Source organism: Onychomys torridus, chromosome 6 (assembly GCF_903995425.1).
Source record: "Onychomys torridus chromosome 6, mOncTor1.1, whole genome shotgun sequence".
Lineage (NCBI taxonomy): Eukaryota > Metazoa > Chordata > Mammalia > Rodentia > Cricetidae > Onychomys > Onychomys torridus.
In genome coordinates, this window is record NC_050448.1 from 10,508,744 (window position 1) to 10,526,319 (window position 17,576).

Consider the following 17,576-nt stretch of genomic DNA (forward strand, 5'->3'; position numbering starts at 1 on the left):
CTTTAAAATGATCTTTTCATCCCATAGGAAATGACCAAAGCACTCAGGTGTGCTTTTCTAGTTAGTTATAGTTAAGTTTGACTTGTAGGCAGCTGTGGATAATACTTTGGTGGAACCCCATCAACTGGTGGTAGTATGGGGAGTCAGTAAGCACCAGGACTGCCAATTTTCTGCTAACTGTTGTACTGGATGGACACAGCTTCCAGGCTAATCTGCCCAGCCTCCTTTCTTGGTGCGTCAAATCTTCTGAGGTCAAATAAACCCATACCTGGTCTATTTGGAGCAGCATCTAATTGTAGCTGGAAGATAATGTCATAGTGTGGGCAGTTGCTAGGTACACGGAGGCTGGAAGACAGTGCCATGCAATTGGGTAGCACTTACAGTCCTCATCAGTGAAGTCTACATGTGAAATACACATATGTCACAGAGACCCCTCCTCCTCTGAGCAGTTTTCTCTTGGCTCATCCTGTAACAGAAAAGTGAGTGAGCCACTTGAGAACCTGCTAGAACTGCCATTTTCTGAGTCATCTGTAGGCTCAGCAAGAGCAAATAATTCCTATGTTCATCTTCACAAGAACTTGGTGATATTCTAAAATACACATGAATAAAAATTATATTTCTACCAATAATTAAACTTAAGAAGTATATTCTTGAACAAACCAAAGGATTAAACTAGTGCATAGTGTTGCTCCTTGGAACTTGTAGGGGATGGGAGAAGACTTTTGGAGATGAAGTCCCTAGATATTTTCCTCTTTAACAAAATAACAGTACTTGCCTCTAACCTACACAAACCCTCCTGCAAACTTTGTCATCGCTGGGTCAAGTCCAATGACTACTGCTGTGTCACAGCTATTTAAATACTTGTTGCTATACTGAACTGCTTAGGAACAATGACAGGAAGAGAAAGTGAATTCAGTAGACATATTTCCATATGTGTGAATATCTTCCATCTGTTGTTGGTTGAATCTCTGCATGGGTGGAGTTTGTAGATACAAAGGGCCAATGGCATATGGTTTCCATCAGTCTAAGGCTGGAGATGCCCAACTGCACGGGAACTTACGAGCATTTCTTGTTCCATTCTTCTCTGTTCTGAACCTCAACTTAATCCTCTTCTGTTGCCTGGTCAAATACCTTCTCCCATCCCTGTCTTTGCTACTCAGTGCTAAGCTCCATGCTGGGAGAAGCTTTATTGTCTTCAGTTCCATATCATCCTATCAACCTTGTGAGCTTTAGTCACAACATGATACTGAAAAATATTTTCAAGTGGATGCTTGAGGAAGCCTGAATGATAGCATCTTTGGCAAGGGCTACCACCGTGAACAGTTGTTCATCTGAGTCCCCTTTGAATGCTAGAAAGGGATTTAAACCTGGACCCCTTTGCAGTGGAAATGTTCAAATCGTACTGGTAATGCCTGGAACATCTGTTTAAACCTTCACTTTTCATGGTATGAGCCCACCAAAGACTTTGAAAGTCAAATGTATATTTATTCCATGGAGGAAACTTTATCAACCAGTGCAAAAGTTTACCGGCACTAGCTTGTGATATAATGGGCAGTTTAAATCCTGCTAACTCCAAATAATTTTTCAACAGTGTTTATGATTGTGGTAGAGTTTAGTGAGGTAGAAGTACAGATAGCATAAATATTTCAACAAAAGCCTATTGTGCCAGCAACAAATAAATTAGACCCAGTTTGTAAATAAATTTAGTTTTGCAAGCATTTATAATCTTCTCTTGCTATAAACTATAGTAATTTATTCAGAAGAGGCCCTGGATGCCTTTCTTAAGAAGTCAGCTGTCATTAGAACACACTGCCTGGTGCCCGTCAGCTGTCTTAGACTGTGTGACTCAACCAGGCAGGAAGGATACTATACAGACCACCTAATGCTACTAGTTCTTACACATGTTGATAATGACAATTCCCAGACTCCAGGCACAGTTTGGTAGTCTATGAAGTTGTCATATTATATCATTCCCTTAAATACCTAGCTTGTGTTACCACTTAACAATGTTGAAATTACCCTTTCCCAATCATAAGTGCAGCTGGTGTATATATACATATACACACATACAAACACATCTGTTCACATTTTTCTGAAAACAATTTTTACAAAGTGTATAATGTTTTCTCAAATTAAACAAAAACGTTTTCCTTTATGTTTTCAGTGACATTCCATCTCCCTGGTTTTGAATGATTTCACGTTTCATGTGATGTGGTGTTGGGAAACTCAGTCTGGCCCCCTTTAGAGTGCAGAAGGGGGCAGCAGACGGCACTCTGGCAGCATCTAGACTTATTTACACCAAGGCTGTTATATTTGCAGTAAGGCAGACTCTCAGCTGAAATGAACTGAATGGAGGGAATTTCCCCATCATGTTCCTGTATGACACAAATCACTGTTGTCTTTTTATTAACAAACCTGTGACAATAAGGACCATGTCTCATTAAAAAAATGTACCCTGTTTGAGAGTCTAACAAGATTTCATTCTTTGGGTGCTCTGCTTCTCATCAAGCCAATAGTGTGGTTATGCCAGTGTTTAATTGCCTGCTCACATTCCTCTTTATCAGCAAGCCACAACTCCCTCTTCTGCCCGACATGCACAATTATTTTCTTTGTGTAGAACTCCTGGCTAGAAGAAAGTTCTGTTTTGTAGCGGTAGGGAAGGTCTTCACTGAGTCTTTGGAATGGACCTGATCTCTCTCTCTCTCTCTCTCTCTCTCTCTCTCTCTCTCTCTCTCTCTCTCTTACTCCCATCTCAGGCAAAGCAGCTTGGCTCACCACATGTATCCAGCAAAGGCTCTCAAATTCCTCTACTTCCCGATCTTCATTTTCTGGAGGTAGTTTTAACTCTTCTCTCCCAGGAAATACAGGAATTCAATGTCCTTGCTTGGGAATGTACAACTGGACCTTTTCCTTCATCCTTAGCTCCTGAGGTTTGATCTCTCCATCTGAGACAAGACTCTTTTGCCAAAAGCCACCAAGTCACTCTTAGGTAGCCCTAACAAACAGGCTGGAGCCGGGGTCAAAGAGACCGATGCTGCCCATCAGCGCAGGCACATTAATGCTCCCGCATGCCTCAGCCACCTTTCAACATGTTTGTAAAGAAGCAAATCAGATCTCTCCTTAGCATGCTTTCCTCTGAAACCACCATCAACAACATAAACAAATTAGCCATAGTAAACCACACGTTCTGCCCACAGACAAACCACAGCCCTCACCAGAGGGCAGTGTACTTAATGCGAGAACAACATCTCGGCTTTATAAGCTTCCACTGGGAATCAATTCCAGTTTCACTGGTTAGAGCTGGGCTGGGGAGCCAGAGTACACTTTCTCCTAGGTTACAGGTTGTGGGAGATCCAATGAATTTCCAAAGCGTCTTTCTAGAAAATACATTTTCTAAGTTTTTGGCATGCCAAGCTTTGAGCATTTTCCGGTTTTCATTAATTGCTTGAATAGAATGGACCTGGACATGAACTTGCCCAACATGCTTTTTGAATGGGACTAGAAATGGGGTCTACAGTGTGCTGTGGCTCCCCAGCTGTTCCTTTCAGATGGCTCCAGAGTTCAGAGGTGTTGCCAGTTGGAGACCTCTAGGCAACTGCCTCTTTCATTTCTGCTTTCTCAAGCTTTATGGTCCTCCATCTTGGCCCCTGGGGAGTTGTGAAATATTCTCTATACCTTCCTCATGCTGATATACTTCCTTTCTTGACAATGGCTAGTCCTAAACCATCATGTCCAGCCCTAAACCAATGTGTTCCGTCATCAGTACATTCCTCCTCTGATAGTGTTTTCTTAAATACCTGTTTAAACAGTGATTTAGATAAGAGTGTCCCATTTGTGTGCAGCAGGAAATGCCTGCCTTCTTTTAGATATGCTGGCAAATAATTGCTGTAGATAGTGCTTGCATACTGAAAGGCTGTACTCTGCTCAGTGCAGATGCCTAAGAAGTAATCTGCCAGTAAGTTATGATGTAAATAAGGGACATTTCTACTTTATTTTAAATGAATTTGAAGGAAAGTCACTTTGGGGATATAAAAGGCTTATGAAAAAAAGCTATCAGGTCAGAAGTTGCCAAAAATATCTTTAAAAATTGTATTGCTAAAAGAGAGTTCAGGCCAACGACTGTACTGTGAAAGAAACACTGGCATGTACTGAGTCTGGTCCTACCTGGTCTTCCAGTCTGAACTGGTGACTAGGCATCCTAACAACAGAATATGCCAAACATTAACCTGGTCATGCTCTCTCTCAGGGCATTACCCACAGAACATTAGTGTCTCTATTTTAGTTATCTTGGAGTCTGTAAATAGATGCCCAAAGGCTTTACTTATACCTCAACTATGAATTTTCTAGCAATTTCTTTCCATAACCATTTGAAGAATGCTCAGCCCCATTTCTGAAGAGAAGCTTCTGGAAGCAGCTACGCCCATCTAATAATAGGAGTACCCATTTAATTCTCAAACTATATTGCTCAGTGAAGTGTCTGTGGAATTCTTAGGATGGTGAGAAAACTCTTAACCAGATTTACAAGCTACAGGAAAGGCAAGAGCTATGCCGTAATATGAGAAAAATATGTATTTTCTCTCTCTGTGAGTGCTTTCTTTTCAGTCCCTCTGGTGTTCTTGGCCATCTCCTCGCTGCCTTTCCCAATCCTCTTTCTTCCTGGATCTTTCTGACAGCAGACTGACGAAGTACTTTTAGGGAACAGTGTAGGGTAGCAAGGCCTACAGGGAAGAGGTGAAATGGGTCACAACAAGGAGGCTAACAGAAATACTGAGAGTGCAAAGGATCTTGGAAGACCATTAAGAAAATTCCACACGCCAAGCCCTATTGGCAGGCTATGTCACAAATACACCATAGAAACTCAGATGGTACAAATAGGGACCAGAGTCTAAACATACCACTGAAGAGTGTTTTCTTTTCACCCTTTTCTGGGAGCATGGTGCTTTGAAGACTGTCCACCAGTGACCTTTCTAGGACAGTGACCTCTAGGAGACACCTCTGTTTTGGAGCCTGTGCGGCTGGATTCCAGTAGAATCCTTTGCAGCTCATTTGTCAGCTTTTTGGAAATCTATTTTCCTCACTTTTATAGTTTCCTTTCCTCATTTCATTGGGATGTTATATTTCATTTCTTGGGGACATTTTCACAGAGTGTTTCAATGGCCAGCTCATTGCCTCCTTCTTTGCTCCATTCATGCATGTGTTATTACTTCGGCTCCTCCCTTCCCCCCAAACCCAGCATGTTTTCAATGGCTCTGTTGCTGGTGGAGAAGAGCTGGCCCTTGAGGTCCAGCTTTCTCATAAATGTGCCCCAGTCACCATTCTGGAATTGTCCTGAGGAGGGAAGAAGAAAACGTCCTGTTTTAACTTGGAAAGGAAACTGAAGTCTTCTCTCTCCCCTGGCCACTGGTCAGCATGCACGGACTCATAGACTGGTGTCCATATGCTCACGTCCTCTCTGGAGGTCCCTGGTGGGGTTCTGAGGTTTGGCCAAGCCTCCTCTGCTGAAGCTGGGCGCACATCCTCTGCACTCAGCCACGTGTAATCCTTCCTGTCTGCCTGTGAGTTGGGCACAAAGTACCGGCGCTTGGGCCCACCCCCTTCTTTAGTAGCAATTAACCTTTACTACAGAACTTCCTTTGAAGTTTGCTCATGTTTTTATTACAAACTGCAATGAGGAACATAATGGGGGGAAATGTCTAAATTTCTGAGTTACCTAATCTGTTCAATTCCCTAGTTGGGCGTCGCTTGGCGGCTGCTCCATGCAGCTATGATCTCAGCCAGTCTGCCTGAGATCTCAAACCTTGTTTCTGTCTCAGTCTATTTTTAAGATTAGGGAGCTGGGAAACACCACACACACACACACACACACACACACACACACACACACGCACACACACGCTCGCGCGCGCACACACACACACACACACACACATACGCACACACACAGACATACACAGATATATACACACACAAAAAACACACACATACACACACACTGACTTACACACACACAGACACACACACGCAGACATATCACTCATACACTAGCAAATGCACATGGATATGTATATTATGGGCAAATTTGTACAGCCAAGTCAACATGATTTTTTGTTTGATTCCTCCACTTTTTAGCTAAACTAGAGCTATGTGCTCTAAATATTAGCATTAATATTGCATTAGTTGCTGAACATTTTCTATCAATGACCTGATGTGGTAAGCAGAAAGGAGAAACATTTCCGCTACCATCAGTAAGGACAACAAACGCCCCAAATGGGCTGAAACTCGGGAGTTTGAATGGCATCTGCCCAGAGATTTTCAGTTAGACTCAGCAGAGAGGCCAAAGGAAACAAATGATGAGTTATATAAATCCCACAAAAGAGAAAACATTTTAGGGCAGCCTTGCAAATAAGGGCCAAAGAATTATGAGTGAAATGGCATTTTTTTTTTTTTTTTTTTGGTTTTGTTTTCCTAGCCCTCTGTTCACAGGAGCTCCAATAAATGAAATCATTTTTTCCTCTGCTTTTCACTCTGTAGTAAATCACTAGTAATCCAAGGCTGGGAGAAAAGCCACTATGAAACGCAAAGAAAATATGAGGGAATGCCCCACCCATGTCAGCATAGGTGAAGACTTTCTAAGAAAATAAAAAACCACAAAGACAATGTCAACTTAGTTCCACTAGAGTTAAAAAGTTATTTTACCATATCAAATGGCAAATTAGAAGGAAAAATGAATAAAATCACATCAAATGGCTATTTTGTCTATCATTAATAAGACAGATTTGAAGTTCATTTAGAAAATAGAGAAAACAATGCTAATTTGTAATGAGTGACTGATCAAATATTTAAGTCTTAGTAATCACTAAAGTATAAATTAAAGAAGTAACTGGTCAAAATGAAAAAACAGAACATAGTAGTACCTGTGAGTATTGTTGGCAGGAGAATAAATTGATAAATGCATTTGTAAAAGAAACTGCCAATACTCACTAAGTTTTATTTAGTTTTAAATAGGGATCCCATCTAAGGAAACTGAAATGAGCGAATAAATATATTTATATAAAGGGCATTTATTTTGCTGACACTTTGCTACCAAAAAAAAAAAAAAACCCATAGCAACATGAATACTATAGAAACAGTTCACTTACTGTGGATTCTTACAGCAATTACATGTAAGTTTATTGGAAAAAGAGAAACTGTTCACAATAAACTATCAAATGAAAAAACTGAACAATGAACTTAAGAGCCAATACTTTTGGTGAGACAAAATTCTAGATGTATCTTTAAAGAAACTAAAAAGTAAGTGGCCTATGAATGAAAAATGAGGCTGGGAATGACCAGTTGCTAACTGTAGACACCTTATTTAGTGCATTTTACTATCAGATTTTACATTTGAATACTGGAGAGTTATTTTCTCATCATTTTTTCCCACTGGATTGTGGTGAGTTTCAAAACTGGAAAGTATGGATACAGCAATGGAGCTATCATTATTGGTATTTCCCTTTCAACTTCCCTCTTAAATTTTTTCTAAATAAAACTCTTCCCAGCTGGAAACCTGGATAGTTATTCAAACAGCCTCAGAATACGTAGAATCTAACTGAAGCATGGGTTGTTGCTTTGCTCCACAGAAATGAGATTACTTAACATTTGAACTGAAGAGGTTGATTTCCAGTAGTATTTCCCAGATCATTTGCCTCTAATCCAACAACAAGCTTTCTCCCTGTCCTCACTGGGTTAATGATATTACAAAGGATGCATGAAGCAAATTACAGTTGGAGGCAGCTCAGCTCCAAGAAGTTACAAGGGTTATTTATCTTTATGGGCCCACTGATGTATGTCACACTCCCTACCTGATACTTACCTATTGTAAATGTGCCCAATCTGTCAGAGCAATATCCAGGAAATCTTTAATTGACTACAGTTATAGCCCAGGCAATAGATCTACCAATTTCCCCCCAATAACAGAGATTTAATGGAGATAGAATAGTAGAGGTTGTTTTTCATTTAGATGGAATGTTTTAGCTGCTTTTTGAAGTTATTGAGTAACATCCATAAAGATGTTAGTTTATTTTCACTTTTGCAAATATTCAATATGGTGTGATAAACTGCATTCATGCTGAAAATTTTATAAATGCTGGATTATATTAAAATATGATTGTATGTTTTGATAGATAAAAGTCAGCAGTTTTATATTTCTGTTTTTGTCATCCCTGTCCTTTTTATATTTAATTCAAATGATAGTAGTGAGAAGACAAACTGCCTAGGCTTTTATCTACGATAAAGCCTGCATGTGGGTGACTAGAACTGAATCTTTTCCACACGCTTGATTGTTGTGGGGTTTTTTTGTTTTTTTTTTTTTTTTTGTTTGTTTTTGTTTTTGTTTTAGCTGAGGACCGAACCCAGGGCCTTGCACTTGCTAGGCAAGCGCTCTACCATTGAGCTAAATTCCCAACCCTGTAAGTTGTTCTTTAGGCTTAATCAAAATGTTATTTTGTCATCACTAGCAGGATTATATTTGGGCTTAAGTTCTAATTCTCTTGTGGAGCCAGCAGGGCACATGCACATCTCGCTGGAGGTGGGACTTGGCACCCTTGCTTAGGCTCTGCACCCACAGAGTTTGTGGGTAACAGGAAGACAATGGGACTCGCAATGAGAGTGGCAAAGCACAGATATGATTGTCTCAATCTTTCTCTAGGATCTGAGACCCCTTTGCTGGACTTGACAGTAGGACTGATTAACTCAGGGAGGAAATAGAGGAAATTTTCCTGGACTTTTATAGAGAATTACTGGAAGAACATTGTTCTTTTATTTAGGCGCCTTTTTATTTTCTACTTCTTAGATGGGGAAGTTTATAAATTCCATAATGTCCTTCATTTTGTAGAATTCCTAAAAGGAAATAGAATCCTCACAATGAGCAATGACTTCCTTTGAGGATTTCAATCATAGCTTTCCATTTAGAGCAGTTGAATGCTACACTTCTGGAGAGATGGCATTGATTTTAATTTCATTCATTCATTCATTTTCTGAGACATGGTAACTATAGCCTAAGTTTGTTTCAAATTACTGACCTTACAGATTCCTCTTGCCTCCAGTCCTCCAAGGAACTGGCACAAAGGGCTGTGTTACCATGTCTGGTGTGAAAATGGTTTCTGTATGTTTTTTTCTGCACCTAAACTGTTAATGAATATTTTGATGAAGCATAAAATTAGATGGAATTTTCAAGCACATTCATATCCTGATGATACCTCCTTGGGTGTCATTAAAATAGTTTTGATGCTAGATATAAATGAAAAGTCAAGCAATCTACTGTGTCCCACTTTATTTCTTCAAGGTTGTTAGGATCAAAATACTTTCCAATTTTAGTAGGAAAATATTGGTTTGGTATAATAGGTATAATAGGTCAGTAAAATTATATGCAAAGTTAATAGCCTATTTAACGAGGATTCATTAAACAGCTATGTGCAGATGACTTAGAGAATTCCCGTGAAGTGAGAATTCTAACACCTACCTTTCCTACGGTCTATTTCCTTGTTGAAGATAAAACAGCTGACATATTAACTCCTAAGTGCAATGCATGTTATTTGGTTGCAGAACTGAGAGATAAAGTGCTGGTAAGCTTAATGAGGAAGGAGATGCTTGTGTTGACTGAGATGTTCATGGGGTACTTTGGAACTTACCTGGAATTTGACCTGGAAGCAAGATTGGTAGTTGGTTAGACCAGAAGGTAGAAGTGGATAACCATGATGGAAGAACTGCTTGCCAAGTTTAGAAGGCAAAGATCAGTTTGCAGTCCAAGCATTCCTGTTGAGTATTGAAAATTAGAGGGGATGACATCAAAAAATAGGTATTTTTTCAAGCAAAGAGTTTCTACCTTAGCTTGAGATTCTGGGAGCAATTGGAGTCTGCTGAGCAGGAAAGAAGGTATGCTGGGAATATGGATTCAGTATTGAAGGCTACAGTCAAGAGACAGGTTAGTCTAGAGACCAATGGAGCTCAAGCACTGTTAGAAAATTCAGGTGTGAAAAGTGAATTGAAAGAATCAGATGAAATTAATGAATTTTGAGGAAAAATAGATTATAAGAAAAGGAGAGCAAGCTCTGTGTTACTTTTTATCTGATGTGGATAATTAGGGGAAAGAGAACATTCCTAATTGAAATGAGGGAGTGGACATGGTGCTTGACTGGAGAGCAGGTGACAACGTTCACATTTTCAGACCTGCTGAATTTGAATGACACTGAACTTGCATGCTGAGAGCTATGGAACAAACACAAGCTTGCACCCCATACTTCTGTCACATGGTTGGCATAAATGGCATTCTCTCGATGTTTGAATCGAAGTCTAACCTTTTATTAAAAGATAGCTTTGTATGGACTATCACTTTGTGTTTTCTGAAACTGTAAAAGGCAGTTCTCGATGGACAGTTCATGAGTAGTGTACATTTCTGTAATGAATCAGGGAAGAAATTGGGGATAGAATGTGTCTTCTATCTTGTAGCTTAATAACCCACCTTAGAAGGATTTAATAATACATACAACTGCAGGGTTGGTAGGAGAGTAAAGGTTACTAATCCAAGACTAGGGTTCTTCCCTATCACAATCAACTCATGATTACTCAGGCTGTGCTGGAAATGCTATGACAAGAATCACAAGCCACCCAATTTACCTTCTGGTGGTTCTGGCCAGAATCAACTTCATCATTTTAGCCCTTTTTTTCATTCTTTCATCCTTGAAGCTCTTATGAATCAAACCAATGAGAGATGACCTTCAGTTCATAACCCTAGTAGAAAGAAACACATGCCTATTTGCTTAAGGACTGTGGCAATTCCCTTCAGCTGATATGAAATTCTACTTAGCCATTATTCTTTCCATCCCCCTACCTAGCCCCCAAAGTCCTCACATATATTCCATGCTGACCTCAGAGTCTCACGGCACACTCAAGGACTTTGGTGCAGGGTTGTGCTATTATGTCTCTAGCGACTCTGTGACCACTTCCAAATTCTTGCAGCCTCTCTGGGATTCTTCTCTATGCAGAGGAAGTTGAATCCCTCTCACTTGCTAGCCCGGAGATATTTTTTTTCTCTTTTTGGGTATACCCAGAATACTCTCCTATGTCTTTACTCTGAAGATTTGTTATTTTTGTTTTATGTATGTGAATGTTTGCCTGCATGCATATATGTGCACCATGTGCTTGCCTGATGCCTATGGAGGCCAGAAGAGGGCGTCAGAGTTCCTGGAACTGTAATTACATGGTTACAATGGATTACTGCATAGGTGCTGGGAACCAAACCCCAGTCCTCTGTAAGAGCAGCAAGTGCTCTGAGCCATTGAGCAAGCTGGCCAGCCCCCAAATCTACATAATTTTCAAAATGATTTTAGCTTTCAGTACTTTCAGTTTCTATAGAATAAGCTACTGAAGCAAGGGAATACCAAGGACTTGGTGATTTGGTTGAAACAGGAAGGAAAAAAAAAACAAAAAACTAATGGGAAGAACAAGCACAAACTAATATTACTATCAATAAACTGGCTACACAGATTTAAGCCTTGTTACACATGGCAGCCTTTGAAGTCCTTGATATCCTGTCGCATTAATTTAAGGTTCCACGGATTGATTGATGCAGCTTTATGATACGGTATATTTAGGATGGTTTGGGGAGTAGTTGTCTACATACTTCTTATCTCTACTTTATTCAGACCAATAAATAAGCTACTGGGTGATCTGCATGTGAGTGATGGGTGGGGCTGGCCTATGAAAGTATTAACAGTTGCTGATTAACATACTTGATTTATTACTTTATCCCAGATAAACAGAAGCCATAATCAACCACTCCTCCCCTGTGAATAATAGAGATTCGTAATGGGACACATTTTAACAATGGTCTTCTCTGTTTAGCTTGCAGTGAACAACTTACTACAGTCCCTACCCCTGTGGAATTTGTCTTGGTTTATTAGTAGAAATTCATGAAGTTCTTATTTATTTTCAGGTAATGAGTGTGCTTATGACAACTACCCCGAAATTCCTTTGGAAGAAATGCCAGATGCTGATGCAGATGGGATGGGCAATGCCGCCTCTCTCCACATCCAAGAGCCATGCTCCCCAGCCACATCCCGTGAGTCATTCACTCCAAAGGAGGGCTCTCCTTACAAAGTCCCCATCTACATCCCTGATGACATCCCTATTCCTGATGAGTTTGAACTTCGAGAGTCAACTATGCCTGGAGCAGGACTTGGAATATGGACCAAAAGGAAGATTGAAATAGGTGAAAGGTTTGGGCCTTACATGGGAGAGCAGAGGTCAGACCTGAAAGATTCCAGTTACGGATGGGAGGTAAGAATGTCTTTTGAGTTAGCATTCAGGACTATAAAGAAGAGATTAATTATGTGTGTGGCCATGAGGATATTCCATTTGTGCGAGCTTGTCTTCAAGGTGATGTTTGAGAATCAACTCTCTTACAATCTCATTGCTTGATAAAGTGATGTGTTGCTTAAAGGGATAGCATGATAAAAGGGATCTCAACTGAAGAATGGTCGAGGAAGTATATCAATTTAAAAAGATGAAAAGCGGAGGTTGTGGTTTTTGAGTTATCATTCAGAAAATTGGATCTGGCTATCTTTAAAGAGCATGCAGTGTCAGCAGACAAGCTTGCTCATAGACATGTATGCTGTATGTGATATTTTAGGAGGCAGAGAAGTCGGGAAGAATTGGAGTAAAGCACATGTTTTCTCCATTTTGTAGCTGTAGGTCAATTTGGTTTTACTTTAGTTCTATATTTTCATTTACCTCTATCATCCTCTTATATACTTTACCTCTTTTTAATAAAAGAAGACCATTTTTTTAATTCTATATGCTTCTTCAAGGTGTGCACAGTAGTCATCACTGAAATCTGTGATGATTCTTTATATTTAAATTGATATAATGAACAATTCATATATTAAAATAAGAGTGCTAAGTGATTATAAAATTAGTCACTAGTTTCAGCTGTACATTGCATAGAACCCATCAGGCAGCATCCAACAATCGATGTCAATAATTACAATATCTGCCTTAATTATATTTCAATAAGGTCAGGTAATGTGTAGTTCTAAATTTATCATTTTGTACCAATGCACTGTATGTCTGTGGGTGTGCACACATATGCTTTATATTTATTTTTGTTTTTATTTTCATTCATTACTTGAGATAGAGGTTTTTATTGGGCAGGTTGTCTTAGAACTCTCACTCCTCCTGATGTGACCTCCCTAGTGGATACTGGGATCACAGGCTTACACTATCAAGTCTGGCTTATTTTTATAGCTTAAAAACTGATGTGACTAAATCATAACATCATAATTTCTGGAAAATCTGGGCTGCAGCAGGAAAACTTGTAGGCAACTTCTTCATAGGTCAACAGTTGTGGAGATGTGAGGGAACTCTTGCTTCACAGAATTTCAGCTGGATGGAAATCAGATAAACAGGATTTATTTTCATATGTTCCCTTAATATTTATGATCATTAATAGAATATCTGGTTAGCTTTTAAAATAGAAATGAATCTACAGTGCCTGCAGGATATAATTCCAGATTTTTGTCCTCCTGCCTTACATATGTCCCCTTGTAAAATTTATTCAGAATTCCACAATGAAAACAGCCCTAATTCAAATCCTGAAACACCAAAAGCTAAGGATTGAACGTGATCACAGTGAGCATGCCTTCTGCGGTTTTGTCACTGGCCATAACCTTCGGGTGGCTGTACTTTAGTAAATTACTTTTAGACACATGTATCAATAAGAGATTTTTAAAGATCACCATAGCATTAATGGATATGTGAATCTGAATAGATTTTAAGGCAAATGTGTGTAAAATTTACATAATTATTGTTCACCTTAAAATAATGGCTCTAAACAGTCTAATAATAATTAACTCATTGAATTTTTATTACAAAATCTGTAGAGTTATGTGAGTAGAGTCCCGGTCAGCGTTCTCCAGAAGTCTAGGAATACACAGAGCTTAACCATAAAATCAGTTTGCAATTACAGGGTTGGAAAGTACAGGGTGGGACCTTTTTAGACACAAAGCATATGGATTTGGCATGGACCTGGGGAAACTTCTGCATTTAAAAGTAATTGTATTTTTCTCCTTGGAGGAAAATGTCTTCAGCATACACACAAGCAGATATTTACCTTAAGCAATGTAAAATTATTTCCTTTGTTATGTTAAAATCCAGCTACACAGCTGTTTTGATTGCCTAGAATTCAAGAGCCTTTGCAAAATAGCGCATGGCTTTCTGGCTGAAGATCGCCCACTCAGTTTAGTCCTCTGTAGAATCCAGCTGATGGCCAGGTATATAGTATTCTTTATCATTTTAATATTTGCTCTCTTAAAATTTTTTGCATTTACATGTATATGCATACATGCACATATGCACATACATACTCCTGAGTGCCACTACACACATGTGGAAATCAGAGGACGACTTGTGGGAATCAGCTCTCTCCTTCTAACATGGTGTTTACAGGAATCAAACTCAGGTTGGCAAGCTTGGCAGCAAGCCCCTTCACCTGCTGAGCCATCTTGCTTGCCTTCCCCACAATTTAAAGAGTGTGAATTGTGTACTCTAGATATGTAATGACCAAGGCTGTTGAGAAGGCTCGTCATGGCTTTGGCAAACGCTAGCTATCCTTGGTGGTGTAGCTGTGTCGTTGATGCTCTCTGGTTAATACCAAATCCATTTGCCACCAGCTCAGGCACTTTCACCCAGCATTTTGTCCACTCCTGTGTGCTCATTTTGAATTGTCCTTGTGGCATATACATCTTTAATTGTAGTTCATTCTCCTCTTATCTGATTAACCTGTGATTGCGTTCTAACTACCACAACCTCCCTGAGGCTGCTTCACGGTTCTTAAAAATGATGAACTGAGGAAAGAGGTGAAAAAAGAAAGCACATCTCTTGGACTTCCTAAAAGTAAATATGAATGAGGAAATTCTGATTCGGCAAACAGTTATTGAGTGGCTACTAAGTGTCATATCCTGCATGAATACTTTCCTTTTCAGCCACTTGACTCATTCTAACAGAGCAGCTCTGTGATGCCTCTACTGCTCCTGTCTCTCCTCGGCCCCTCTCCTTATGCTTCTTGCTCCAGTAAACTGCATTTCCACTTGCTCAGTTGTGCAGGAAAGAGTGTGTTTCTTGACCATGCTTACTTCTGTGCCAGCCATGACTGGTTTGTAACTCTCATCCTCTCTCATCACACTGTTCTTCATATATACTGTTCTTTGTATTTGGGTGTCTCCTTTCTCATCCTTAGAGACTTTTATATTTACTCTTTGAGTGTTCTTCCTGCATGACATCATCTACAGCCTTCCTGATCACAATTTAGTGTTACATAAAGTTTGTTTCACTGGCAGCAGTGAAACCATGTACTGAGGAGTTTGAAATATGTGGTACATAGGCTTGCTTAGATTACCCAAGAGGGCAAGGTTTGCTGAGAGTTTTCAAAGCTACGCTTTCCTAGTACAGTCTGGATGGTGTTTCACAAAGTTGTGTGGTATTGCCAATGCTCAGCACATTTCTTGGTTTTGTCTCAATAAGCAGACTGCATTAGCTCAGGCTGCCTAGAGTCGGGAGCATAAGCAACAGAAATTTGTTTTATCATGACTCTAGAGACTAAAAGCTGATGACTAAGATTCTGGTTGGTTCTGGTGAGGCCCATCTGTTATTCTAGGGTGTGCATGCATTAAGACAAATGCTTGGATGGTGAGCTGTATCTCTAACCTTTAAGTCATTTGTTACACATTGCATCTATTTTTCCAAATATAGTATTTTGGAGAATTTTTATATTCAGAGAAATAGGATTTTTTGAAGATGTGCGTATAAGCTAAATATACAGTCAAATAAAAATAACCCAAAGATAATAGACATAGTTCCCCACAAAGGAGATGATTTAATAAGGAGAAACTTGTAAAATGTTTTGGTTTGACTGTGCCTGCCATGTCCTGAGGTATGTCACCTACTGCATGTGGTTTAATCCTCTAGTCCGTGTTAGGGACTTAGCACTTGGCTGTGGAGGGACACAGAGGCTGACCACAGAAATGTCATTGGCTAGGACACAGAGCAGCACTGGGTCATTACTGGGCAGAGGCCAATCACTATCTCTCAGACAGACTTTTAGAAATAATTTTCCTTGCTCCCTCTTCTTTATCCCCAGAAACTCAAATATCTCTAGGATACTCAGAATATGTGGCTGTGGACTTACTTGAAGAGGAAGCATTGACTGTTTCCTAATTAGCAATGAAAACAAGGACTGGGATAAGTTCCTAAACTTACTTTTAAGTCCAAGATTAATTTGTGTGATGTAGCTGCGGTGGTTTGAAAGGAAATGGCCCTCAAAGAAAGTGGCACTGTTAGGAGGTGTGGCCTTGTTGAAGGAAGTGTGTTACTGTGTGGGTGGGCTTTGAGGGCTCATATAGGCTAAAGCCATGCCCAGTGAGTCAGTCTACTTCCTGTTGCCTTCTGATCAAGATGCAGCCAGCACCATGTATGCCTGTACGCCACCATGCTCCCTGCTGCCAAGCTTCCCACCATGATGATAATGGACTCAACCTCTGAACTATAAGCTGCCCCCTCAATTAAATGTTTTCCTTCTTAAGAGTTGCCATGGTCATGGTTAGCTTACCACAATAGAAATCCTAATTAAGACAGTTTTTTTCCCCCAGTCTGAAGTAGTTCATTAGAAAAACTATATAAAGTTAGCCTCTTTGAAATATGGTCACTTAACACATTTTCTTTACCTTTACTATTACTGGCTACTAATAAAACTCTACAATGCACATCCTTTAGTGAGGTGCCTACTGTGTGCCAAATTCCCTATCATGTTCATTTTGTCCAGAACTGCTCCAAATTTGTTTGATCTGTTAAAAATTTAGGTATGTGCTTAGCTTTTATTTCTCCACTCAGATATACATGAAATTGTATGCAGAAAAATAATGATGTGTGTAGACAGTAAATTTCTCCTTTGTCCTGTTAAATAGATGAGATGGAATAGTGAAAAGAGAATATGTTGGAGCTGGAAATTCATCATGCGATTTTGATTCAGTGCTTTGAAATTACATTATGTCCCAGACTGTAATCCAGAAATGTAATAGTGCACTGAAGTGTGCTTCCCTATCTCGTTTAAAACAATCAGTTCTTGTGATCTTAAATTTGCTTTGAGATTATGCAATGGTATCATCTCAGAAATTAACACACAGAATCTGCATGTTTACTAAAACATAAATATCTATTAACATCACCAACAATCTTGAACTTTTAAGATGCCTAAATTGTACATCAGCGTTATAAGACCAAGTTGTATTCCATTGAATCAGATTCCAAGAAGTTTTTTTAATACTTTTGAAATTGCTTCCAATTGTTGAAGTAGGCAATTCATCATATATATAATGAGCATGCTCAATGGATGTCACTACTTACTAATGAAAAGAGTAATGCAATCTAACCACAAATAACAGCCCAAGTTATAAAGTACCTATTCAAAGATGGTCACTATAGCGGCTTTTTACTTCATGAGGAATTAATGTATCTCAGAAATATCCTCATTCATTCCTAGGAAAAAT

General features: G+C 39.4%; 1 protein-coding gene across 4 annotated transcripts in view; it reads left to right on the forward strand.

The window, feature by feature from the left end:
* Mecom (MDS1 and EVI1 complex locus) overlaps positions 1 to 17,576 on the forward strand; it is a 560,423-nt gene that overhangs the window by 262,906 nt on the left and 279,941 nt on the right. For all 4 annotated transcript variants that reach the window (XM_036191287.1, XM_036191290.1, XM_036191291.1 and 1 more), the window contains exon 2: positions 11,972 to 12,315. In XM_036191287.1, the coding sequence (XP_036047180.1) occupies positions 11,972 to 12,315 (344 nt within the window). The remainder of the gene's footprint in view (positions 1 to 11,971; positions 12,316 to 17,576) is intronic.